Source organism: Lynx rufus, unplaced genomic scaffold (genome assembly GCF_022079265.1).
Source record: "Lynx rufus isolate CCGP_SWC_20201006 ecotype Redwood Valley unplaced genomic scaffold, mLynRuf1.p SCAF_6, whole genome shotgun sequence".
Lineage (NCBI taxonomy): Eukaryota > Metazoa > Chordata > Mammalia > Carnivora > Felidae > Lynx > Lynx rufus.
The window spans coordinates 77,983,882-78,011,777 of record NW_025814878.1 but is presented as its reverse complement, the minus strand read 5'-3'; the positions used below and the strand labels follow the sequence as shown (position 1 = coordinate 78,011,777).

Genomic DNA, 27,896 nt, shown 5'->3' with positions numbered 1-27,896 from the left:
GAAAAAATTCTTGAAGGAAATTAAAAGTGCTATTCCAGTGAACAAATGAATGATAAGAAAGCAAAACAGCAATATGACTGCTTATTGACAATGTACCTGGCCACCCAAAAGCTCTAATGGAAAAGTACAGTGAGATTCATTTTGTTTTCATGCCTAACAAAACATCCACTCTGCAGCCCATGGATCAAGGAGTCATTCCAACTCTCAAGTTTTATTATTTAAGAAATACATTTCTTAAAACTGTAGCTACCATTGACAGTAATTCCTCTGATGGATATGGGCAAAGTAAACTGAAAAACTTCTGGATAAGATTCACCATTCTAAATGCCATTAAGAACCATTGTGAATACACTGAAGGAGGTCAAAGTATCAACAGTAACAGGGGTTTGGAAGAAGTTGATTCCAATCCTCATGGATGACTTTGAGAGGTTAAAGACTTCAGTGGAGGAAGTAACTGTAGATGTGGTGGAAATAGCAAGAGAACTAGAATTTAATGTGGAGCCTGAGGATATGACTGAATTGCTGCAATCTCATGATCAAATTCAAATGGATGAGGAGTTGCTTCATATGGATGAGCAAAGAAAGTAGATTCTTGATATGGATGAAGGTTTGTCCAAAGAACTTAGAATATTACATAAACTTAGTTGATAAAGCAGCAGCAGGGTTTGAGAAGATTGACTCTAATTCTGAAAGAAATTCTACTGTGAGTAAAATGCTATCAAACAGCATTGCATGCTACAAAGAAAGTGTCCATGAAAGGAAAAGTTAATACATATGGCAAACTTTATTGATGTCTTATTTTAAGAAATCGCCACAGCTAACCCACTGTTCAACAATAAGCACCCTGATCATTCAGCAGCCATCAACATCAAGGCAAGACCCTCTACTAGCAAAAGATTGCAAGTAGCTCACTGAAAGCTCAGATGATGGTTAGCATTTTTTAGCAGTAAGGTATTTTTAATTAAGGTATGTATATATTGTTTTAGACATAATGCTGTTGGACATTTAATGGACTATAGTATAAACATGACTTTTATGTACTGGGAAACCAAAAATTTCATTTGACTTGCTTTATTGTAATGTTCACTTTACCATGGTAGTCTGGAACTAAAACCACAGTATCTCCAAGGTAAGCCTATATGTCATCTCTAATAGTCTGATATGGATAGAGGAAAGTTTCATAAGGGATTCTAGCATTTTTGTGTGCTTAAAGCTCATGAGTAGCACACATTAAGTAAGAAGGATGGCTGATTTAAAAAAAAAAACAAAGATTGAATTATAATAAATACAACATAAACATAAATACAAATATACATACAAGAAGGCAGACAAACAAGGTAGTTAGTATTTGAAGTCAGAATAATATGCATCATGTTTTAGAATTCCTCTGAATTTGTTTCATGGACATACCACATATTTAAAATAATTTTGTGGGGGCACCTTGATAGCTCACGTGGTTGAGCATCTGACTCTTGATTTCAGCTCAGGTCATGAACCCAGGGTCATGGGGTTGAGCCCTGTGTAGGGCTCCACGCTGAGCATGGAGCCTGCTTGAGATTCTCTCTCTCTCTTTTTCTCTCGCTCTCTCTGCTCCTCTGCCCCAGTTGTGCTCTCTCTCTCAGTCTCTCTCTGTCTAAATAAATAAATAAATAAAAATAATTTTGTGATTAGGAGTTTAATTTTAGTGACTAAAGGTTAAAATTGCTTTAAAAAGTTTAGAAATATCTGAAAAATATGACTACCTATTGAGTTGTCTGGGTCAGGCTGAGTAACAAAGGAAACATGATCTAAGTAGCTGCATATTAGATATAAATCTCATCTTTATTAACAGCAAGCTTAAAAGTAAAGTGGGTATTTAGAGTCTACTGGTATCTTAATGCTAGAATCTTTGGTTCATCAATTCAGATGAAAAAACTACTTATTAAATATCTTCTATGTTCAAGACACTACACTATGGGATACATAAAGAAATCTTTAAAAATATTTCACGTCCTTGAGGAATGTACTATTTGATTTAAAATTGCAGCAATTTGGTGTCAGTTGTGTATATCTCCTTTGCTTTTATTAAACTTTCAGAATAAAAGCTGGATTTTATTTTTTTAAGTTTATTTATTTGTTTTGAGAGAGAGAGGGATAGAGAGCAAGTGGGGTAGGAGCAGAGAGAGAGAGAGAGAGAGAGAGAGAGAGAGAGAATTCCAAGCAGGCTCCATATTGCCAGTGCAAAGCCTGATGCGGGGCTTGAACTCACCAACCTGATCATGACCTGAGCCAAGATTATGAGTCAGATGCTTAACCAAACGAGCCATCCAGGTGCCCCTAAAAACTGGATTTTAAAATCGAATAGAATCTTTGCTTTAGCGTCTACTGTGTCAATAGTTGAGATTGTGACAAAAAATATTAAAGATAACTATTCTTGGAGATATTGTTCTACATATGGTAAAACTGACATATGAGTTTTTTATTAAAATAGAGGTACATTAAAATTTTAATATAGACACAAATCTTTCAAATACAGTAAAAGCAGTACTAAGGGAAACTTATAGTAATATAGGCTTATTTTAAAAAATAAGAAAAATCTTAAATAAACAATCTAACTTTACACCTAAAGGAACTAGAAGAAGAAGAACAAACAAAGCCCAAAGTTGGTAGAAGGAGGGAAATAATAAAGACCAAACCAGAAATAAATGAAATAGAGAGTAAAAAACAATAGAAGAGATCAATGAGGGGCACCTGGCTGGCTCAATTGGTAGGGCATGTGCTTCTTGATCTCAGAGCCATGAGTTCAAGCCCCACATTGGGCATGGAGCCTACTTCAAAAAATGAAATAAAATAAATATCAATGAAATCAAGAGCTGGTTCTTTGAAAAGATAAACAAAATTGGTAAACTTTTAGCCAGACTCATCAAGAAAAAAAGAGGGAACATAAAAAAAAAAGCAGAAGTGAACAAAAAGAAGTAACAACTGACCACATAAATACAAAGGTTAGACTACCATGAAATGAATAAATTCCTAGAGATATACAATCTTCCAAGACTGAATCAGGAAAATAGAAAATATCTGAACTGACCAATTACTAGTAATAAAATTTAATCAGGTACCAAGAAAATCCCAACAAACAAAAGTCGAGGACCAGATGTATTCACAGATGAATTCTACCAAATATTTAAAGAAAAGTTAATGCCTATTCTCCTCAAACTATTCCAAAAAACACACACACACACAAAACCCACAAACAACAAAGACAAAAACAAAGAGGGAAAGCTTCTAAACACAGTCTACAAGGCCAGCATTACCCCGATACCAAAACCAGACAAAAGCACTACAAAAAAGAAAACTATAGGCCAATATCTCTGGTGAACATAGATGCAAAAATCTGCAACAAAATATTAGCAAATCTCATTCAATAATACATTCATTACAAGGATTATTCACCATGATTAAGTGGGATTTTATGCAAGAACAGTTCAATATTCACAAATCAATCAATGTGATACATCACATCAACAAAATGAAGGATAAAAATATATGATTATCTCAATAGATGCAGAATAAGCATTTAACAAAATTCCACACCCATTTATGATAAAAAATGCTCAACAAAATGGATGTAGAGGATAAAAAATCTCAACATAATAAGGGGCATATATGACAAACTGATAGCTAACACCATACTCACTGGTGAAAAACTGAGAGCTTTTCCTCTAAGATCAGAAATAAGACAAAGATGTCCATTCTTACCACTAATATTCAACATAGTACCAGAAATCCTGGCCACAGCAATCAGACAACAAAAAGAAATGAAAGGCATCCAAATTGGTAAGGAAGAAGTTAAACTGTCACTATTTGCAGATCACATGATACTATATATAGAAAACCCTAAAGATTCCATGAAAAAACTCTAAGAACAAACAAATTCAGTAAAGTTGCAGGGTACAAAATTAATACACAGAAATTGATTGTGTTTTGATACACTAATAATGAAGTAGCAGAAAGAGAAATTAAGAAAACAATTCTATTTACAATGGCACCAAAAAGAATAAAAGAGAGGAATAAACTTAACCAAGGAGATGAAAGACCTGTATTCTGAAAAGTATAAAATACTGCTGAAAGAAACTGAAGACTACACAAGCTATACTTTACATAAATGTTGAATTGTTGTGTTGTACACCTGAAATTCCTATAATATTGCATGTCAACTACACTTCAATTATAAAAATCCGTATAAGTGAAATCATATGGTCTTTGTCTTTCTCTATTTCTAGGCATTATTAGCATAATGCACTCTAGGTCTATTCATGTTGCAAATGGCAAGATCTCATTTTTTTATGGCTGAGTAATATTTCATTATATATAACATATACCCAATATACATATTACATATATATATATGTATCACATTCTGTATCTATTCTTCTATCAATGGACACTTATGTTGCTTCCATGTCTTGACTATTATAAATAGTACCGCAATGAACATAGGGGTGAAGATATCTTTTCGAGTTAGTGTTTTTTCATATTCTTTGGATAAATATCCAGAGTGGAATTGCTGGATCATGTATTTCTATTATTGATTTTTTGAGGAACCTCCATACTATTTTCCACAGTGGTCATGACATTTTACATTCCCACCAACAATGCACAAGTGTTCCTTTGCTTCCACATCCTTGACAACACTTTTTATTTGTTGTCTTTTTGGTGATAGCCTAATAAGGTTGAGGCGACATCTCATTATGCTATTGATTTGCATTTTCCTATTGATTAGTGATGTTGAGCGTATTTTCATGTGTCTGTTAGCCATCCGTATGTTTTTTTGTTTGTGTGTGTGTGTGTGCGTGTGTGTGTGTTTTGAGAGATGTTTATTCAGGTCCTCTGCCCATTTTTAAAAAATTTTTTAATATTTATTTATTTCTGAGACAGAGAGAGACAGAGCATGAGTGGGGGAGGGTCAGAGAGAGAGGGAGACACAGAATCAGAAGCAGGCTCCAGGCTCTGAGCTGTCAGCACAGAGCCTGACACGGAGCTCAAACTCACAAACCGTGAGATCATGACCTGAGCCGAAGTCAGTCGCTCAACTGACTGAGCCACCCAGGCGCCCTCTATGCACGTTTTTTAATTGGATTGTTTGGGTTGTTTTTATTGAGCTGTGTGAGTTCTTTATATATTTTGGATAGATAACCCTTATCAGTTATATCTTTTGCAAATATCTTCTTCCATTCAGCAAATTGCCTTTTTGTTTTGTTGATGGTTTTCTTCACTGTGCAAAAGCTTTTCAGTTTGATGTGGTCCCATTTTCTTATTTTTGCATTTGTTGCTCTTGCCTAGGAGGCAGATCCAAAAATATATATTGTTAAGGCCGCTACCCAAGTGCTTATTGCCTGTTTTCTTCAATTTTTTATGGTTTCTGATCTGATATTTAAATCTTTAATGTATTTTAAGTTTATTTTTGTATATGGTATAAAAAAGTAGTCCAGTTTCATTATTTTGCACGTAGATGTTCAGTTTTCTCAGCACCATTTATTGAAGAGACTGTCTTTACCCCATTATATATTCTTGCTTCGTTTGTTGTAGATTAAATGACTATATAAGTGTCATTTTTTGGGACTATTATATTCCATTGATCTATGTGTCTATTTTTGCACCAATACCATACTATCTTGATTACTACCACTTTATAGTATATCTTAAAATCTGGGATTGTGATACCTCCAGCTTTGTTTTTCTTTCTCAAGACTCTTTGGCTATCTGGGGTCTTTTGTGGTACCCTACAACTTTTGGGATTATTTGCTCTAGTTCTGTGAAAAATGTTGTTGACATTTTACGATGGATTATATTAAATCTGTAGATTGCTTTGGTAGCATGGACATTTTAAAACATTATATATCTTTCTACTTATTTGTGTCATCTTCAATTTCTTTTACCAATGTCTTACAGTTTTCAGAGTATAGGTTTTACACCTCTGTGATTAAATTTATTCTTCAGTGCTTTATTCTTTTTGGAAATGTTGTCTCAATTTCTATTTCTGATACTTTATATTAGTACACAGAAATGCAACCATTTCTATATATTAATTTTGTACCTTGCAACTTAATTCATTTATTAGTTCTTAAGCTTTTTTGTGGAGTCCTTAGGGTGTTCCATATATAGTATCATGTCATCTACAAATAGTGACAGTTTAACTTCGTCCTTACCAATTTGGATGCCTTTCATTTCTTTTTGTTGTCTGATTGCTGTGGCGAAGGCTTCCAGTACTATGTTGAATAAAAGTGCATATTAGTAGTGAGAATGCATGTACTCTCCAGTACTCTTTGCTCACAGTTATGTCCCGGGTCTGCCACTGGGGAGAAGCCAAGTCCATGTTCAAGGGCTGATCCTATTACTACAAGAGAAAAAAAATTTTTGCATCACAGTGCACTATTCCATACTAAAATTTCAGTCCAGTAGGTTTGGCTATACAAACCACCAAACCTATAAATATATCCAGACTCAAAAAAATAAAAAGTACATAAATTATAAAATACTTTAGCAAATATTTATTGAATATCTACTAAATGTTCAACACCATGCCAGATGCTGGAAAATGACAAATTTATTTTTGTATCTAACTTCTACATTTGGTTTGATTTCTCTGCCAGAGGTATACATATATACCCATTTTGAGGAAAGGTAGATTCCTATAATGTTTTATTTAAATGGGTCAACTATCTCAACAACATTAGAGAATTTATTTAATCAAGTACGCCAGGATTCTTTTTCTCCCATTATGGTATTGCAGAAGAGTTTACATTATCACAGCAATTAAAAAAAAAAAAGTCTTAGGAATGTTAGCCCGCATATTCTTAGTTGATTTACAGACCCTCATATTCCAGATAGTTTCTAAATCCATACTAAATGCTGCCTAACCTATATACATGACTTAAAGCAAATAGATCAGGTACTTAAAATTGTTTTCAAGTAGGCTAACTTAGTCATCACAGTAGGTAATAAGGAAATTGCATCAACTTCCTATTCCTCTATTCTTTCATGCCTGGCCTCAGGATAGACTCTCACCCAGTCCAAATTGTCTCCCCTTCAGGTTAGATATGACTGGTTACTGACATGGTGTTAATGGCTCCCTAGGACCATGGCTTGTTGGAAGTCATGCACAAAGTCCCCTCTGGGAAAAGGGACTGGAGGAGTAAGGTAGGGTCTCAGCACTAGCGTTTGCAGCTTTAGTTCTGATTTTACATAATGCTCCCTAGCCTATTCCTGTCTATCAGAAATGGGACTTGACCTACAGTGTCCAGTTTATTACATAAGAGGCAAGGGCCTTTGCACAGTGAAGACCGATTCATAGAACCAAATACCTAAATGGTTTATCTTGCTTAGGATTACAAAGTAAAGTAATATGTAGAAAATAAAATACTTTCATGGGCATAAAATGCTGAACAATACAAAATGTTTTCTAATTCACTATATATTCTGATTTAAAACATTACTAAAGTATGACTTTTTCCCAAGAGGAAATAATCATAAACATTTTTTAAGTAATTCCTCATTAAAGGCCTGATATCTCTGGGGCACCTAGGTGGCTCAGTCGGTTAAGCCCAACTCTTGATTTTGGCTCAGGTCATGCTCTTATGGTTCATGAGATCGAGCTCTGCTTGGGATTCTCTCTCCCTTTCTTGCTCTGCTGCTCACCCCCTCTCAAAATAAATAAACTTTAAAGTCCTGACATCTCCTTCCATCTCCCCAAATGAGATGATTTCATAAGAACCTAAATCTGCGGGGCACCTGGGTGGTTCAGTTGGTTGGGCATCCGACTTTGGCTCAGGTCATGATCTCATGGTTTGTGAGTTCAGGCTCCGTGTCAGGTTCTGTACTGACAGAGCCTGCTTTGAATTCTGTGTGTGTCTCTCTCTCTGCCTCTCCCCACTCATGCTCTGTATCTCTCTCCTTCAGATATAAATGAACCTTAAAAACATTAAAAAAAAAAAGAACCTAAATCTCCAATTTATCACATTATGGATATTTGCTGGCATGTATTCTTAATAATATTATACTGTTTGCTCTTTTAATACATTCAAACCAAGGTTGTAGTACATGCCTGTATTATAGGTTTAATGTAGTCACCATGTAAACTATACCTTTAATAAACCAAGCTTTGTAATATTATGTTTTCATGTGTATATAATATAATATTAAGACAAATCTAAATTTTTCATAATTATTTTCTAGGTAAAGATATCATATGACTTAATTCAGGATAGCTTTTGATTTTTAGGTAGAGCCATAAGAAAGTACCAACATCTAACCAATTATTTTTAAGTTTTTAAATTTATTTTGAGAGAGAGAGAAACAGAATGCACAAGTGGAGGAGAAGCAGAGAGAGAAGGAGAGACAGAGACAGAGAGAGAATTCCAAGCAGGCTCTGCACAGTCAGTGCACAGCCTGATGTGGGGTTCAAATTCACAAACCATGAGATCATGACCTGAGCGAGACGCTTAACTGACTGAGCCACCCGGTGCCCCAACATCTGACCATTTTTTACTTAAAAAAATCCAGCAACTTCATTTGATTCCACCTAATTCCATGGTGGTTTCAAGACTAATGTATACAAACCAAATACTAGAAATAGAAAATAAAGGAATCAACTGTAATAATCTGGAACTGTCATAATGGATACATAAAATAGTCTTCCCACCTCGAAGATTATTGAATTTGTATTGTTTTCATACCTAAAATTTTAAACACTTTAAGGATGGGAAAAGGCCTGACAGATGAGGATAAATATACAAACTGGGAAAGTCCACAATGACCATATTTTTGTTTCAAGAAACAACATTTTAAAAAATGGTTAGATAATACTGTTAAACTTTTTTTAATGTCTATTTATTTTTGAGAGACAGAGAGAGAGAGAGAGAGAGAGAGAGAGAGAGAGTAAGTGGGGGAAGAGCAGAGAGAGAGGGAGACAGAGGATTTGAAGTGGGCTCTGTGCTGTCAGATGGGGGACTTGAAATCAAGAACTGTGAGATCATGACCTGAGCTGAAGTCGAACTCTTAGCCAACTGAGTCACCCAGGTGCCCCAATACTGTTAAACTTTGAAGGTTCAAGAAATATCTAAAAAACATGGCTTTATTTATTAGCTTAAAATTATTTGAAAATACTGAAAAACGCTAAAAAAGTAAGTTACCTATAATTCAAAACCTATAAAATTCCATAACAAAGAAGACAAAGTCCTCTACATCAATCCTCTAACCCCTTTCCTCTGAAATACCCTATGCTACACAGATTATTATATATATTCATAAATTTATTTTTATGAAAAGGAAATTGAACTATAATTTGCTTTTTCTTTTTAATTAATAATAGCTACTTTCCTGATCAGTACAAACAGATCTATTTCATGGGTTTAAATAGCTGCAAAGCATTTCATTAAATGAATGCTCCATGATGTATATGATCATTTCTTTATCCTTGTAATATATCTTTCAGTACTTATTATGTCTGTGTGATTGGTAAAAATCACTGTGCCCCTTTACACTAGGGTGGTGGGCAAAGGTTTGGTAAACTTTGAGGTCATCAAAGCATTTTCTTAAAAAATATAACTTAGAAAATAGCCTACATCTGTTTTAGACTGTGTTCTTTTTTTTTTTTTTTTAATTTTTTTTTTCAACGTTTTTATTTATTTTTGGGACAGAGAGAGACAGAGCATGAACGGGCGAGGGGCAGAGAGAGAGGGAGACACAGAATCGGAAACAGGCTCCAGGCTTCGAGCCATCAGCCCAGAGCCTGACGCAGGGCTCGAACTCGCGGACCGCGAGATCGTGACCTGGCTGAAGTCGGACGCTTAACCGACTGCGCCACCCAGGCGCCCCTAGACTGTGTTCTTGATGAATAAAAGAATCAGAGAAAGAAAAGCAGTAGGAAACACACACACACACACACACACACACACACACACACAGAGATGTATAGACTGAGAAAGAGAAAGTGATTAGGTCATGTGTTTATAATGAGAGAATATTAAGAAAATGAATGAGGAAGCTACTTATAAAATGATATTTTTAACTTCATAAGGTGAAGGTGTTTAAATTTCAAACTCTGAGTGCAAGCTAACCCTTACTTTTTTCGTGCTTTAAGGATTTAAGTTTGTTGACTTGTTCAGCAGTTTAAATTTTTTTTTTTTCAACGTTTATTTACTTTTGGGACAGAGAGAGACAGAGCATGAACGGGGGAGGGGCAGAGAGAGAGGGAGACACAGAATCGGAAACAGGCTCCAGGCTCTGAGCCATCAGCCCAGAGCCCGACGCGGGGCTCGAACTCACGGACCGCGAGATCATGACCTGGCTGAAGTCGGACGCTTAACCGACTGCGCCACCCAGGCGCCCCGACTTGTTCAGCAGTTTAAATTGCAAAGTGAAGTTAATGAAAAATGAAAAATCCCGAACAACCTTAGTTGGAAGTTAGCATTACAGCACAGCACTTTCAGAAAGTTATGTTGCAAGCCATTACTATATTCCTTTTGCTGTTACTAACTGGAGATAAGAACTGAGGAATAGGGGCACCTGGGTGGCTCAGTCAGTTGAGCGTCCGACTTCAGCTCAGGTCATGACCTCAGGGTCCGAGAGTTTGAGCACCATGTCGGGCTCTGTGCTGACAGCTCAGAGCCTGGAGCCCACTTCGGATTCTGTGTCTCCCTCTCTCTCTCTCTGCCCCTCTGCCACTCGTGCTCTGTCTCTCTCAAAAACTAAATAAACATAAAAAAAATTTTTTTTTAAAGAACTGAGGAATAAAGAGCCGGAAAGAAGGCCATCAGCAAACTTTAATAAACAGGGCAAATACAACAGTGAAGGTCTAGATAAATACACTTCTCTACCATTTTTATGCATTATTTCATGTTTAAGATTTTGCCTCTAGGCCAATGATTATATTTTACCTTTGAGATCACTGCCATATGATAATGAAAATAGGGAAGCATGAACGTTGGAGTCTAAATAGATGTGGGCTCAAGTTCCAGCTTTAGACTTTCCTAGCTGAGTCATCTTGGGAAAGTTTTCAAACTTTTGGGTCTCAGTTTCCACTTCTAAAACAAAAATAACGATAGATGTTTTTGTTACTATGTGTCAAGAAATGCTGGTTAGGAGATGTAGATCATATACCTAGCAAATCATATTGAGAGCACTGCCTTTGCGTAAACGAAACATTTAGATACATACATTACTCCAAGCACTGGTTCCTGAAGTGTGGTTGTCAGATCAGCACACCCCCATCACCTTTGAGCTTATTAGAAATGCAAATTCATGGCCCCCACGGTGACCTACTGAATTAGATGGTTTGAGATGGGGCTCAGGAAACTGTTTTACAAGCTGTCCAGTTGATTTTTATGCATGTTAAAGTGTAAGCACCACTGCCTCAGAGTTCAGCTAGATATGATTTTCATGTGATAATTTCCAGTAATGAACATGAAAGGATCCAGCAGTCATCTACACAGCTGACATCCATTAGGCACAGGAAGCACAGTGCCTGTGGCCTATGACACTTTCAAAGCCTTGTGAAAAATGTTTTAATGTTCTTTTAAAATGAGAAGAAAGAATTAACATCATGATAACAAATATATAACAATCCAGCCTAGATTATCTCTTTAGACCAAAGCAGTTTTGGGGGAAAAAAAAAACTAACCTTAAACATTTTAATTGAAAATATAGTTTTGGGGTTCCTAAGCGGCTCAGTTGGTGGAGACTCTGACTCTTGATTTCTGCTCAGGTTATGATCTCATAATTCATGGGATCAAGACCCACATTGGGCTCTGTGCTATTAGCACAGGGCCTGCTTGGGACTCTCTCTCTCCCCCTATTTCTCTCAGCCCCTCCCCCCTCAAATAAATAAATAAACTTAAAATTTTTTAAAAACATAGCTTCATATATAGTACTATAAACCTAGCTTAAAATTTTTTTAATGTGATTCTTGTGGAAGGGACCCACGAAAGCAAAAGTGCCAAGGGTCTAGGAAAGTCACTTGAAAACTTCGCTGTCCATTTATAAATGTTGACGCTAAAGATATCTGGTAGGAACTATTACAAGAAATTTGTGTTATTCTAAGGATATATTTATTGACATTTAAAAAAAAAGTTAGTTTCAGCTTCACTTAATCAAGCCATGAAGCATGGTAGGATTATACAAGAGCAAAAATAAGACAATCAACAAGTTGAAAGTGAAGTGGAATATTATATTGTAGAAATTATGTTAAAAACAGAAACTTGCATCCTTATAACAGAAAATTATACATGACTTTCATTTCATTATATTCATTTTATCTGACACAAATGCACTTAGACCTTCAAAAACTATCAACCGGACATAATTTTCAGAACCTGCTATTGTCTTCTGAAACTTATATTTAGTCAAGGACTAACTATATGCTGTGCTTTTTTTAATGTTTATTTATTTTTGAAAGAGAGAGAGTGTGTGAGCAAATGAGGGGCAGAGAGAGAAGGTGACAGAGGATCCGAAGGAGCTCTGCACTGACAGCAAAGAGCCTGACTTGGGCTCCAACTCATGAACCGTAAGATCATGACTTGAGCCAAAGTTGGAGGCTTAACCAACTGAGCTACTCAGGCACCCCTATGCTGTACTTTTAAGTATAGTGTTTAAAAGAACAAGATTGATAATTGCGTTTTCAAAGAAATATATGTTGGGGCGCCTGGGTGGCGCAGTCGGTTAAGCGTCCGACTTCAGCCAGGTCACGATCTCGCGGTCCGTGGGTTCGAGCCCCGCGTCAGGCTCTGGGCTGATGGCTCGGAGCCTGGAGCCTGTTTCCGATTCTGTGTCTCCCTCTCTCTCTGCCCCTCCCCCGTTCATGCTTTGTCTCTCTCTGTCCCAAAAATAAATAAAAAACGTTGAAAAAAAAAATTAAAAAAAAAAAAGAAATATATGTATTTAAACTGGATTATTTTATTAATAATTATTAAGCTCTACCAGCATAAAATATGAATCAGTTTATTCAAATACAGCTGTCCCTTGAACAAGTCAGGGGTCCTTGGTCCCAAGGCACCAATCCCTCATGCAATAGGAAATCTGCATATAACTTTTAATTCCCCTAAAACTTATCTGTTGACCAAGGTCTTGCTGACAACATTGTCAATTAACACATATTTTGTATGTTATATGTTATTACATACAATATTCTTATAATAAAATAAGCCAGAGACAAGGAAATGTTATTTATAAATCATAAAGAAGAGAAAATACATTTACAGTTCTATGTATTGAAAAAATTCCATGCATAAGTGGAAGCATGCAATTCAAACCCATGTTGGTCAAGGGTCAACTATAGTTTTATATGAAGAATTTTAAATCTGGCTAAAATGGAGGATACAACTGTGATACAAAAGAAGATTTTGTAGCCAAATACAGAGAAGAAGCTTTGTTATTATGTATCTATTACCAACACAAGTCCTCCTTCAGTCAGTTCCTGGCCTCCTGGAAAGAGCTCAAGTTGCTTCAGCATTGTAATCTTCAAACCCAGGCCCCAGGTTCACATCTGGATTGCTGATCCTTTTTAGGGCATTTATCATAGCTTTTTACCACAATGTTACTTTGGGCAAAGACATTTTCTGGACTTCTGAGAAGACTGAATTAGATGGTAACTAAGGAATTCAGGTTCTAGAATTCTACAATTCTGAATTTTCCTTGACAAAGATTATTTTAAATATGTTGTTTTATTCAGCAGATATGTATTAACCTACTGGTGCAAGTCCCTATTTAGACAAAAAAATGCATTGCAGATGGAGGATAAAACGTGTCCAAAGTCTTTAAAGTAGAAAAGAAGATGAAGCATTTGTGGAACTGAAAGAAGAACAAAATGGCTGGAACTTAACCGAGAAGGTGAAAATGCTGTTAAAGATGAGGCTGGTGAAGTAGGTAGGGAGGGCCCAGTAGATCGATTAAGGATTTAGGAGTTTATCCTAAGAGCAACAGGAAACCTTTGAATGGTTTTAGTGGGAAGGTGCTTTGATCTGATTTTTTAATTTTTTAAGATCATTATAGCTTTTGTGTGAGAAATGGATTAGAGGGTGGGCAGAGAGACCATGGAATGGCCTGTTTGAAGCTGTTATTACAGTAGTATGGCTGAGCCACCCTGGCTAAGACTAGGATGGGCTCATTGGAATTGGAAAAAATGTGAATAGATTCAAGATATATTCAAGGACATGGGGTGCCTGGGTGGCTCAGTCGGTTAAGTGTCCAGCTCTTGGTTTCGGCTCAGGTCATGATCTCATGGTTTTGTGGGTTCGAGCCGCACGTCAGGCTTCGTACTGGCAGTGCTGAGCCTGCTTGGGATTCTCTCTCTCTCCCTCTCTCTGTCCCTCCCCCCACTTGCACTGTCTGTCTCTCTCAAAATAAACAAATAAACTTAAAAAAATAAGCTAAAGATATATTCAAGGATGTAGATTCAATTAAAAAAAGCAAGTAAAAGATGATTCCTAGGTTTCTAGTTTGTGAAACTGGGTGGATGCCAATACTATGTACTGAGTAAAGAATCTCCGCAGAAGAGTAGCTTTGGAGAGGGTCTCATGCTCTTGGATCCTCCAAAAGATCCTGTCATCAGTCTCCACCCTGTTTTCCTCTGAATTCTGTTTGCATAGGATGATTGTGTTGCCTTGCAGATATGGGTCCTTTGGTCAATACCACTGACCATTGTGGTTGGAGATGGGATGTTTGCATTGTTGAGTATGGAAGACCGGGTTTAGAATTTAAACTTGGTACTGGATGACCAGACTAAGTAAGTAAAATGCTATTAGAAAAGAGAGGGCTTTAGAATTAGAATTAAAATTTTGGGGGGGCGCCTGGGTGGCTCAGTCGGTTGGGCGTCCGACTTCAGCTCGGGTCACGATCTCACGGTCCGTGAGTTCGAGCCCCGCGTCGGGCTCTGTGCTGATGGCTCAGATGGAGCCTGCTTCAGATTCTGTGTCTCCCTCTCTCTCTGCCCCTCCCCGTTCATGCTCTGTCTCTCTCTGTCCCAAAAATAAATAAACGTTAAAAAAAAAAAAATTGGGGTGGCAGATCTCTGCTTTGTTTTTCCTTTTTTCCCAAAATTTTTTTAATGGAATAATTAGAAAAATAAAGTAGCTTTTTTTTATCTACTGTAATTACACATCCATTCAAGCTTTAGTCTAACTTTTCTATTTATCTTTTATGCCAGAATTAAATTGTGTTAAATATGCCAGGTTAGCTTACATCTTAATAGAATTTGCTAAATTTAAGCAATAAAGACATGCTAAACTTGTAATAAAAATTGATTGTATAACTCAGAGAATTGGTTTTGTAATTCTAACATTTTGTATTTCTACCATTCAAAAGCATTCTTAGTAACACCCCTGGGTATCATTCAAAATGTACATATAAAAAAAGGCTACATTTGTAAATATATTAAATATATATATATATATATATATATGCATATATACTAAATATAGCTATATTTCAGGGACATATCCTCAATCTGACTTTTTCTAGGCCGGAATACCTTAAGAGTCACATGATACTATCAGTTTTTAATTGATAATGTTCACAAGGAGGAGTAGTGATTTCTGAAATATCTTTAATCTTATACTTTAACATGGAAACTGATCATTTCACTTGTAATTGCAGACTCATGGAATTAAACTGAAAGGAAATTTAGAGATTGTTTAATCTAGTGGTTTTCATAATGTGGTCCCCTAATCAGCAGCATGTTGTAACACCTTGGGAACTTATTAAAAATGCAAATTTTCAGGTGCACTCCAGACCCGCTGAATCAGAAACACTAGGGGTGGGGTAGAGCAACCTGTTTTAACAAGCCTTTCCAGGTGATTTTGATGCCACATTTTTAAAGTTGGAATTATGTGTTCCCATAGACATTAGCTGAAATTCGTAACACAAAACAATGGACTTTGTCTTAAAGATCCTACCTCAGGCTGCTCAAAAGACGTCTTTTATGTAACTCCACCTTGTTTCCCATTCCATGTATATTAGTTTTCTGCGGCTGCTGCAACAAAGGACCACTAATTTAGCAACTTAGCAAAAATTTATTATCTTACAGTTCTGTAAGGTCAGTGGTCCGTTCTGTCTCACTGAGTTAAAATCAAGGTGTTGGCTTTGCTTTCTGGAAGCTCTAACAGAATCCATTTCCTTGCCTTTTCTGAAAGCTGGCTTCCAGAGGCCACCCACATTCCTTGACTTCCCACACCTTTTTCCATTTTCGAAGCCAGTATGCATCTATTTTTAAATGAGAGATTATTTTTTAAAACTGTATTTTGGAGTCTGTACAAATGAGTCCAGTCACCCACATCTGCCTGTTATTTACACACCTCAGTATTATACTGTCACTGGCACAGACTATGTCATAGAGCATCACAACTGGATCATTCAACATCCTCAAGCAACAAATTATAATAAATTATACTCATTATGTTACTTACACTAAATCAGGAAAGGTTATTCATGTTAGGATAAGGTTTTAAAAGAAGTTTTAAAGGGAAAGATTTTCTGCCTATGCCTTGGCTAACAGGACAAACGAATTAGAGCAGTTCATTCTTCAAAGACTGCACTTTAATCATACCTTTTCTGCATCAATTTAGTGGCTGTTGGATTTTCAATGATACATAGCAGAAATTTTCGTTTTTTAAAGAGGAATAATGAGGGATTTAAGAAAAATGTTCGCTTAGAGGACTACACACCTAAAAGAATTGAGTTTTGGTGGTTGGAGCCAGGCATCACTTCCCTTTCCTGTATTCCAGATTTTCGTTAATGAATGCCTTACTTTTATAATTGTAAAAAGCCAAAGAAAAAAGGAAAAGAAAAAATAAACATGATATAATAACCTGCAATTAATTAGAAGACCTGATTTGTAAGGCAGGGTATGGGTTTTGAAGTCTCAGGCACGTATGACAGGATTTTTTTTTTTTTTTTTGTACACTGTCATCCAAAATGTACTGTAGACGCTTCCTTGATAAATTATTTTGAAAGCTTCTTTTAAAAATGAAGACCACAAATCATTTTCTTAACATGTGGTTGCCCTACTTCACTCTACCTACGCTCTTCAGTTGACTATGGTTTCAATTCTAAGGCCTGGTCAAAGAAAGGAACTTCTAACATTTTCTTAGGCAACTGTGGTGCCACAGAACCCAAGCTCATCACCAGCCTGGCTTAGAAGCGCTCACACACCAGGTCTGCCATGGGGCCCTCGGCGGTCGAGACTTTTTTTGGACGAAACGCGTCCAGGCCGAGTCGGCGCCGCGCAGGGCCCGCTCCACCGAGAGCCACGGCGTCTGGAGCCTCAAGTCGGTGTTCCGTGCGGCGCCGCAGACCGTTCTGCCCGCGAGCCGAGCCCGGGCTCCTGAGGGGGAGCGGCGCTGGGGGCGGCGGCGTCGCGGTGGGGGCGGGAGCCGGGCGGCAGCTCCAGCGCCCGTGGGGGAGGAGCGGCAGCGGCGGCGGCTGGAGCTGCTGTGGCGACGGACGCGAGGCGGTGGCAGAGGAGACCCACCCCTGTCCACATGGACAGTCGCAAAGGCCTCCGCTGATGCATTCACGCCTGGGCGGGGTGGGCGGACGGCCGTAGCGGCGGCGGCGGCGGCAGAGGGAGCGAAGGGCCTGGGGGCGCCTGACGGTCGCCGAGACCTCGCCGCCCCGGCGCGGCGGCTGCGGCCATTTTACGGCCCGGGACGAAGGGAGGTGTGTTTGTGTGCTCGCCTTCAGCCTCTCTTCCTGGGTCCCGCGGCTGGGGAAAGCGTCTCAGGCGGCCTGGGTAGGCGGTGGATGGGGAGTCGTGGGCCGAGAGGAACCGGGCCCGGGAAGCGCCGTCGCCGTCGCCGCCGCTCGCGTTCCCCCGGAGGGGCCTGAGGAGAAGTCCAGGCCGCGGGCCTTGCCACCCGCCAGCCCGCGGATAGGCCCGGGAGCGCCTGGCCTGCTTTTGTGTAGGCCCATCTGGCCGTGGGAGCGCCGCCCCCCTGACGGCCGAGTTCTAGGCCCGCAACCCTGCGGCGGCTACCCTCCTGCGGCGCGGCCCCTCATCCCGGCAAGCGCGGCGGTGGTGTGGGCCATGGATTAAGAAGGAGGCGGCGTGGGAGGAGGAAGATGGCGGCTGGCAAGAGCGGCGGCAGCGCAGGGGAGATTACTTTTCTGGAAGGTACACCTATTTCTGCTTTTGCAGGGGATAGGGTGGGGGAAATACAGGGAAGTGTGGCCCTCCTGGTCTCCGGATATTCAGTTATTCGCACAGGGTGGGTTTGGGGGCGGCAGAGGTACTGGGGGGGGGGGGGGCGGGAGCTGCCCGGGCGATGGCTGGGAGGGAATGTGCTGCGAGCGCGCTGGGTTCGAGTCCGCCGGTGCGAGGAGCTTGGCTGGGGGCGGACATGGCCGAGAGGGCGCGGGTGGATACCGCTGCGAGCTGGAGTTGGTGGGTGTCCCTTGAGAGTGCACGCGTTGTCTTTGACATTTTAAATTTTTTGGTGGTGGCCTAAAGATGAGAGCGGATGGCAGTCGCATCTTGTTTGGTGTTGATGGAAAGTTTCAGATTGCTAAGGTTGGGTGAAATTGGGGGCCAATCCTAAGTAGGGAGGGGAGAGGTAGTTTTACTTGGGTATGTTTCATGTACGCTCTCTGCTGTTTCTGTTTCGCAGAGCTTCGGGCTTCCTTTTGCATCCAGTATTCAGATTAAGTCTGGCCATGTCTGATGTTCTTACGAAATGTTTTGCTAAAGATATTTTATAACATAATTTATCTGAAAATATAGAACGAGATTCACAATGTCAATTTGGGGACGGTCACCAAAGCTAATAGACAAAGTTTGGGTGGTTCCATTTTTATTCACTTGTGAGGGAAAGCCAAACATTTGTTGTAGGTGGACTAAGTCTTAAGAAAAGCTGCATGTTATTGTTGGGAATGGTGGTAATGGGTAACAATATTGGTTCCTTGCCCATATAAATACGGACTCTCAAATACTGATAAATCCGTTGTGACTGTGGACCAGGAACTTGAGTGTTTGCATTGCTCAATTTGAGTATGGGTTCAGTGTTTATCCCAAATTAAATATAAATTGTTTATAAACATGTTTAGAAAAACGAGCTTACTGTGCGGTGATTGTTAAAAAGGATTAGCTGGATACTTTCACAAAGTTGATTTTCATATACAAGATAAGCAATCTTTAAAAAAAATAATTGATTAGAAACATTTCTCAATTAAGAAAATATATCTTAACTGTGGTGTAGGTATTCTGTAAGAGGGTGTAGAGGGATAGGTATTGCCTTGTTTATGGTTTTATTAACAGCACCTGGAACAGTGCCTGGACTACAGTAGGTCCTCAATATTACTCTGAACAAATAGGGCCTAATAGAGGTGGATAGGGAAAGAGATCTTAATTTTCTTAATTCTTCCTTGAGTATAGCAAAGCAAAAAAACAAAAACAAAAGAAACACTTACATGGCTATGCAAGCCAGCCTTTATTTAAAATTGATGGGAGTTTTGTATGGGATTCCTAGTGGGAAGATGTGGAAAGCTTCTAAGTTTTTCTGGGTTCATTTCATATTACCTCTGTTTTACCTCCATTCTTGTTTGGGCAGAATAGATATCTATTAGAGGCCGAGAGTGGTGCAACTTGTGTTACAGGTGGTGTTGTGTGCTGTTATTTTTTGTTTTGCTATTGGAACCTCCAAAGATGTCTTACTGTTACTGATGCTTACTTAGTACATTCAGTATGCAGATGGTTGATTATATTTTTGTACTTAGGTAACTTTTGGACTTCTATAGGCTTCTGGTTCAGTTTAAGTTCTAACTAGATGAACATAGGAAGGATGGAAAGAGCATAAATACAGCCAACAAATATTGGGCTGATTGTGAATTTCAAGCTATCGTTCTTAGTTGGCTCTAACTTAAGGGTCTAGGAATGTACAGTTATAATAATTTTGAGTTTCACCTTGTCTTCAACATTCTCATAAGGAAAGCAAATGGTAACTTGTTTAGAATATGAGCATAAGGGAAAGCAAGGATTTCAGTTTCTCATATCTGGTTTTCATATATTGTACTGCATTAATAAATAAGTAAAAATCCATTTAGAATAATTTAAAAAAAATTTTAATGTTTGTTTATTTTTGAGCGGGAGAGACAGGCGGAGTGCGAGCAGGGGAGGGTCAGAGAGAGAGACAGAATCCAAAGCAGGCTCCAGGCTCTGAACAGTCAGCACAGAGCTTGACTCAGGGCTTGAACCCACAACTGTGAGATCATGACCTGACCTGAAATTGAACACTTAACCGACTGAGCCACCCAGAAGCCCCTAGAATAATTTTACTCCATGTTTTCATAAAGTTCCCTTTTTCACTTTGTTCATGTCTACTCAGACCTGACGACCTACATAAAATGTCCCGCTGCCACACATACAAACGCATGGTATTCCCTTATTCTGTTTTATTTTTCATAATGCTTGTCACTTGATAAATTTGTTTTTCAATCTTACTAAAATATAAGCTCCGTGAAAAAAGTGACTTTATTTTTTCACCATTGTATTTCTTACTCTTGGAACAATTTGTTGTTAATGAAATAAACAAGGTGGTAGCAGTGTGATAAAGACAGGAATATATAGAGCAATAAAGGAGTGGAAAAGCTATTTTACATAATATTAAAATCAGTAAACTCCCTCCTGAGGAGGTGACACCTGAATTAAGGTAACATGTTAACTATAGGACACTTCAGAGTATGGCAGAGAGGATGATGTCTGTGAAGTTTTGAGATGCTGTATGGTTCCATTTTTGAAACAAAAAGGAGGTCATTATGGCTGAAATGTAGCAAGCAAAGGAGAGAATGATAAGAAAGGGAGGCAGCAGATCTAATATTCAAGACGAATTTTTATTTTATTGTAAGAAGTGGGAAGTCATTGAAGAGTTTGGCGCTAAGGAGTGTCATGATATGATTTATCTTTTTAAAAAATCACTTTGGGTAGAATGAATTAGAGTAGAGGAATAGTAAAAGCAGGGACATGAGTTAGAATATTGGAGTAGTCTAAAATAGAGGGGTTAGAATAGATAAAGGGTGTTAAGAGGTACAAACTTAGATTATAAAATAACCCACAGAAGTGAAAAGTAGAGCATAGGGAATATAGCCAGTATTACTGTAATAATGTTTTATGGTAACAGATGGTGACTACATTTGTAGTGGTGAGCATTGAGTAATGTACAGAATTGTTAAATCAATATGTTGCACACCTGAAACTAATATAATATTGTATATTAATTCTATTTCAGTAAAACCAAAAGAGGATCTTGGATTAGAATGGTAGCATTGGAAATTGGGGAAGAGTGGGTAGATTGAAGATATGTTTGGATGTAGAAGCTTACAGGGCTTCTTGGTAAATTGCATATTGAGGATCAGAGAATGGGAGGGATCATAGATGACCCCCAGGGTTTTGGTTGGAGGTTTTGGGAGTTAATTCCATTTACTGAAGTGGAGGAGACTGGTAGTAGAGGAATGAGAAGTTAATAGTTCTGCTTTGTTTGAATTAAGTTTGAGATGCTTATTTGTCAATCATGTTCTAAATTATGTTTTATTTCCAAAGCGAGAATCATACCCCTAGACTAACAAGCCTGTTTTATTTCCTTATAATGAAGTAAAATGTTAATTCTATTTCCTTTTCTGACTTCATTAGAAAAAGGGAGACCTACTGGCTACTATTGTACTTAATATTTTAGTATAGTATCACACTGAAATTACTAAGATTTAATTAGGACCCAACTTGTATTGAACTCTTTTTTCTCTCTGTTTCTTTCTCTTCTATTAACTTAAGGTTGTTTTATACCCTTTTCTACTTGTGATAATAGCATGGCAGGATTCTCTTTTCCTTCATTCATTCACCAGGTATTTATTGGACAACTGCAGTGTTGTAGGTACTATGCTGAGAGAGGCACAGTGTTGAAGGGGAAAAAGAAGTGGTTTCTCCATGGAGTTTCCAGTTGAGTGAGGAGAGCCGATGGTCACATAATCACACTTGTAAACGTAAAGTTACAGCTGTCAGGTACAACAAAATAAATTATTCATAATAACAAGAATTTGATTTAATTAGGACATTTTGAAGGATGAGTAGGAGAAGGAAAGGTGGGAAGGATTTCCAAGCTGAGGAAATAAAATAGAGAAAGCATGACATGTTTAGGGAACTAAAAGGATAGTGTGGTACTGGCAAGGAGAGTGGTACAAGATGAAACTGGAGTTAACATTATCAGATTTGTTCCCAGAAAGGTCATTGGCTACCACATGGAAAAGGATGCTTTAGAGAAGAGCAAAAGATTATCAGCAAGATCAATTTAGGGCAAAGTTGATGGTAACTAGCTTGTTCTTGTTTCTTCCTCCTCCTCCTCTTCCACCTTCTCCTCCTCCTCCCACCTCCCCCTCCCCCCTCCCCCTCCATCCCTCCCTCCCTTTCTTCTTCTTCTTCTTCTTCTTCTTCTTCTTCTTCTTCTTCTTCCTCTTCCTCTTCCTCTTCCTCTTCCTCTTCCTCCTCTTCTTCTTCTTCCTCTTCCTCTTCTCCTCCTCCTCCTCTTCCTCCTCCTCCTCCCCCTCCCCCCCCTTTATCTCCCCTGTGGAACCTTTAACAAATCTACTTGCTCTCTCATTTGTTCCTTTTTTTTTTTATACTACACTTACTCAAATAGAGCTTTTTTCTCCCTTTTTTTTTTCCTTTTTCTTACCAACTAATTGCTTCACCATTATTTACTCCCATTTTTCCTGGCCTTACCTTTTGTGTACAAACACACATATACCTACGTAACTACTTTGTTTCCCTTTTTACTTTGGGTCCAATTCCTTTTGTGGACTTTGACCACTAGCTTGAAAAGCCTGATGCTGAATTATTGCCCTGTTGCCCTCTATACCAGCAAAATGTATTAAATCTCCAAATGAAAAATGTTTTCTATTTCCCCTTAACCATACTTTTATTTTACATATAAGTGTAATTCAGAACCCAATCAGTTTGTCAGTTTTACCGAGAACTGTAAATAAATACTTCATAGGATCTCTTGAACTAAAGCACAATTTCTTCTAAATGATTGGCATTCCATAAATATGAGCAAGGTCTTTAGTTTCCACCTGCTAAGTGGAACACACAACAAAGTTATCCATTTAGCCCTGTTTCTTTTTCTGTTGATAGGACTACTCTTAGAAACTGCATCACAGTATCATTCCTTATTTACTCCTTACTTAAGTGTGCTTATTTCCTGGTTTTATCCCAGTTGAGTTGATTTCATAAAAGGTATTTTCATTAGAAATGTAATGAGAGTGTGAACTCAGAAGCTGGATTGCCAGGGTTCAACATTTGGCTCACCACTTTTGTGTTTTCATATCTGTGAACCAAGAATGGTAACTGAAGTTACCTCATAAACTTTCCATGAACATTAAATATGTTAATATGTTTGAAAGAACAATTCCGGGCATATAATCCTGAGCACTATGTGTTACTTGGTATTGCTATATTGGTTTTCTTAGTAGAGAAAAAGAACTTCCTTTTCTTGCTTTCCTTCTCTTTCATATTGCCTTTGTTTTTATTTGAATTCTAGTTTTTACTTTTCTTTCACTTACTACCTTTCTTTTTCTAGGTATTAGCTTGTTGTTTTTGGATTTTATTTTATTTTATTATTATTATCTAGTAAGTAATCTCTACACCCATCGTGGGGCTCAAACAACTCTGAGATCAAGAGTTGCATGCGCTACCGACTGAGCCCACCTGGCGCCCATTAGCTGATTGTTCTTGATATTATAGGTTCATTGGTGTAGTCAGAGAGGAAGGAGGAAATGGAATTATATAGTCTACATGTCTACATTTCCATAAGTTGATTGTTTCTGTTGCCATTACAAAACTATGTTGAGTATTTGAGGAAATCAAGAGTTGTAGAGGGGTTATATGATCTAGAACAACTTGGTGGGAAAATCAGAACTGGAGCTTGGCACCTGACATATATAATCTTTAACTTCCTTCAGCATTTCCTTCTCTCTTCCTTCCCTCCTTTCCTTATCCCTTTGCTTCCCCACTCTTCCTCTTTCCTACTTTCCCTTTGAGAGGGGTCTAGACAAGAGAAGGAAAAATAATAGGGAATTATGGGGAATTATCAGTTATTGAAGAAGCAGCACTCTAAGAGGACAAGAACAAGAGCCACAGATCTCTTAAGGCTTAATTTCAGGAATTTCCCAGTCACTTCTGCCACATCTATTGGCAAAAAATGTCACAGAATCAACCCAGATTCAAGGGGAGGGAAATAGACCACCATTCAGTGCCAAGAGTGGCAAAGAATTTGCAACCATCTTTATACAGCCACCTTTCTTCTCCCGTTTACCTGGTATGTATATATTTTTTAATTCTTTTCACAAAGCCAAAATATTGCTTAAACTTGAAAATGACAGTTCTTACGAGATCCAAAAGTTTCTAATTTCTTGGCAGTTGGAAGCTACAGAAGATGGAACAAAGTAGGCCACACAATTTGTAATTTGTTTCACAGGTATAAAGAGCAAAATAAACAGTCATTGGTTTGACTTCTCTTTGATCAGGGACTGATTCAAGAATTTCTGAATCCAGGTAAGCGTAAGTAAGAAAAGAGGAAGAATGTTAGAAAGTTTTCTTTCCTTTTTTCTTTCACTTGGTGATGTTTGGGTCATGCTGGAGTTGTTATTGTAGTCTTTTTCATTTTCATTACCTGAACTCTTAGAAAACGTGGTCACACTATTTATGGTATTAAAAATTAAACACTATCTCCGTACAAAACACAACAGTTAATATACAAAGTCAAGGACAGCAGTCTATTAATGATCATGATTATAACCCACTTAACTTGTATACTTAAAGTCCTGTTGCTTGGAATGATGCAACAATGGATGGAATCTGGTATTATGAACTGCAAATTATGATTGCCAACATCAGCTTAAAAAAAAAAAAAGACAACAAGTATGGAAGGTAGATAATCTATGCAGTATCTGTTTGATATTACAAATGGTTTTTCTTTAGCCCTATTCTTTGGATTATCTTAGGTTTTGTACTTTACATAATTTTCTGCATCCATCACCAAAAATTAGGACCCCTTTCTCCTGAGGATACAGGACTTTCATTGCTAAAATTGGTACAATCATTGGGGTCACATGGAGACGTTTAGACATTCTGCCTTGTCGCAGGTTAACAACAATTACCTTGAGGACATCTGAAGCTACAAGCTTGAGTAGCAATACAACAAACCATATTCTGATCTTGCTTTTGGAGGCTTTTGGCTATTTCAAATACATTTCATGTTTGCTTTTTAGTATGGTCCCCCCCCCCCATATTAACTGCATTATAGTCTTTGAAATAGAGTAGGGAGAACAACAACAAAAAAAGCCAGTGTGTGTGTCCAGCATATAGTAAATTCACTTCTTCATTTTTTGCAAAGATTGAAACCAAATGGCAATCTAATGAAGAGCTAGAAATTCCCTGAGACCTGTTTGTAGACTATGTAATAACTTTGTTGTCTTTCCTCATTCAAAAATCTGCAAGCTTTCTACCCCACTACCTCCTATATATGAATCTGCCACTAAATTGTGAAAACATGGTGAAGATACTACCTCTTCACCATCATGACCTCTGTTGACTCTGCCTCTATAACTCCTATGACCACTGTTTGGATGAAGTGGGATTCCAAATATTTTGGCATTTGATCTTTCTTCAGCCTAGGTTGGTCTCCGTTCTATAATATCATAGGAGATTTTATCAAAGAATGATTTAGTTTTGTCATAATAGCGATTAAGTCTGGGAGTCTTCATCAGCATTTCCTTCCCAGTTTGAGTACCAACTCTTGAGTCTCCTTTGTCTTCACCATTTACAAGCTTTGCCTGTTTCTCAAGTTTACCTTCTAATTTAAGTTTTCTGTCCGTTTTTTCCTTGTTGAATTATGCATTTCATGTGCAGAATTAAAATGTCATTGGTCCATCTCCCTGGATACTGAATTCCTCTCTTACCCTGATGATCTTCTCACCTTTCTTTGGCACTGTTTGTCTCTTACAGTCATATCTGAGTTGTTCATTTCCTGACTTTGGAACTTTGTGTGCATCAGCTTGAGATAACTGAATTTTTAGAGATAACTGAATTTTTTCTATCTTGTAAAGATAGAACCACCTGTATTACTTTGGGATAAGATACCACTGATTGATATTTCTGTTCTATAGAAGATCAAGGAGCTTCCAGAAACACCAGTAGCACCAAACAGCTGCCTGATAAAGACCTTGGACAGAACTAACTGTATGCTGGCATCCTGCCAAAAGGTCCATAGAAATCCACTGAATGGAACAAAGAAGTAGATAAACAAAGAATACTGAGCAGTAGTAGCTCCATCCCGATGCAAAGAGTATGTGGTTTTGGTGACTCCTGAGAAATCTAATTTAATATCACTCCCAAGAATATAATATATTTAGACTTCATTTTGAGATAGTTTTGGATAATCTATTGGTCTGTTTTCTGTTCAAAAGTACAAAGGCTTTATAGATTAGGGATTTGAGAAAGTCACCTCAGCTGGGTGATTCTTCTTTACATAACATATGTCCCTGGTCTGGAGGTTCCAAGATGGCTTCATTCAAATGTCTTGACTCTAGTAGATGTGGAAAGGTGGACCCTTCTCTTTCCATGTAGTGTAAAGGCCTCTTCACCTGGTCTCTTCAGCAGGGTACCTGTAACATGGTGCTTGGAGCTCCAATAGAACTGTCTTTGGAGGATCCTGACAAGTTCTTAAGAAAGACTGGGGCGATAGTGCTACAGAGCCACCTGAAATTGCTTTATTGAGATTTTCTGACATTGACATTTAATTCCTCTTTATATTTTACTGCTTTTACATTTGTCAGTTGCAGAAGTTTCAAGTTTAAAAAAAATATCCTATTTTTCATTATTGTAAAACATTATGGTGATAGTTTAAAAGTTATTAGGAAATATTTTATATCTATGTGAAATATGAAGAATAGTATAGCAAAAACTCATGTTCTGCTTACTAGCCGAAAGAAAACATTACCAGTATAGTTGAAGCTGGGGTAAACCCTATCGTTTTTGCATCCTCCTACCTCCAGGGGTAACTACCATTCTTAATTTGGTAGTTATCTTTCCCATGCATTTCTTTGTACTTTACTCTTTATGTATGTATCTCTAAACTGTGTGTGTGTGTGTGTGTGTGTCTGTCTGTCTGTCTGTCTGTCTGTGTGTCCGCGCGCACCCACACGTGCGTGCGCACGTGTAAATTATCTTGCATGTTTTAGAATATGAGTTATGTTCTGTATTTTTCCGCAACTTGCTTATCATTCTTACAGCATTGTTTGAGGGATTAATGTTGATAAGAACTTCCATTTTCATTGTCAATTAGTATCTCATAGTATGGATATACTACAGTTTATTTATACATTCCCATTTGTAGAAGTTTAGGTTGTAGCCACCTTTTTATTATTACATACATTGCTACTATGTATACCTTCATATGTTTCATATTGCTACTATGAAATCTTTTAAAAGTACATTTCCTTGTGCACGTGTGTTTCTGTAGGGCAGAGGTCAGCAAACTTTCTGTTTAAAGGGCCAGATAGTAAATGTTTTTACACTTTGCAGTCTGAACACTCTCTGTCCAATTACTCAATGCTGCTATTTTAGTAAGAAGGCAGTCATAGATGAGACATAAGTAAACAAATGTGGCTGTGTGCCAGTAAACCTTGATGGACGCTCAAATTTGAATTTTTTTATAATTTTTATGTGTTATGAAACATTGTTTTGATTTTTTTTTTCCCTTCAACCATTTAAAAATGTTAAAGCCATCTTAGCTTTTAGGTCTCATAAAAACGGGCAGTAGTCCATATTTAGCTGGGCCATACTTCACTGACACCTGATCTAGTGTATCCCTTAAGCGATGGAATCA

The 27,896-nt window shown here is 38.0% G+C and overlaps 1 protein-coding gene and 1 pseudogene across 2 annotated transcripts in view; one reads left to right on the top strand and one right to left on the bottom strand.

Moving 5' to 3' along the window:
- Nucleotides 1-17,992: 17,992 nt before the first annotated feature.
- Nucleotides 17,993-27,896, top strand: part of SENP6 (SUMO specific peptidase 6) — a 116,037-nt gene continuing 106,133 nt past the window's right edge. For both annotated transcript variants that reach the window (XM_047103315.1, XM_047103313.1), the window contains exon 1: nucleotides 17,993-18,142. In XM_047103315.1, the coding sequence (XP_046959271.1) occupies nucleotides 18,091-18,142 (52 nt within the window). In that variant the 5' untranslated portion in view covers nucleotides 17,993-18,090. The remainder of the gene's footprint in view (nucleotides 18,143-27,896) is intronic.
- On the bottom strand, nucleotides 25,489-26,341 carry LOC124528365 (protein LSM14 homolog A-like; annotated as a pseudogene).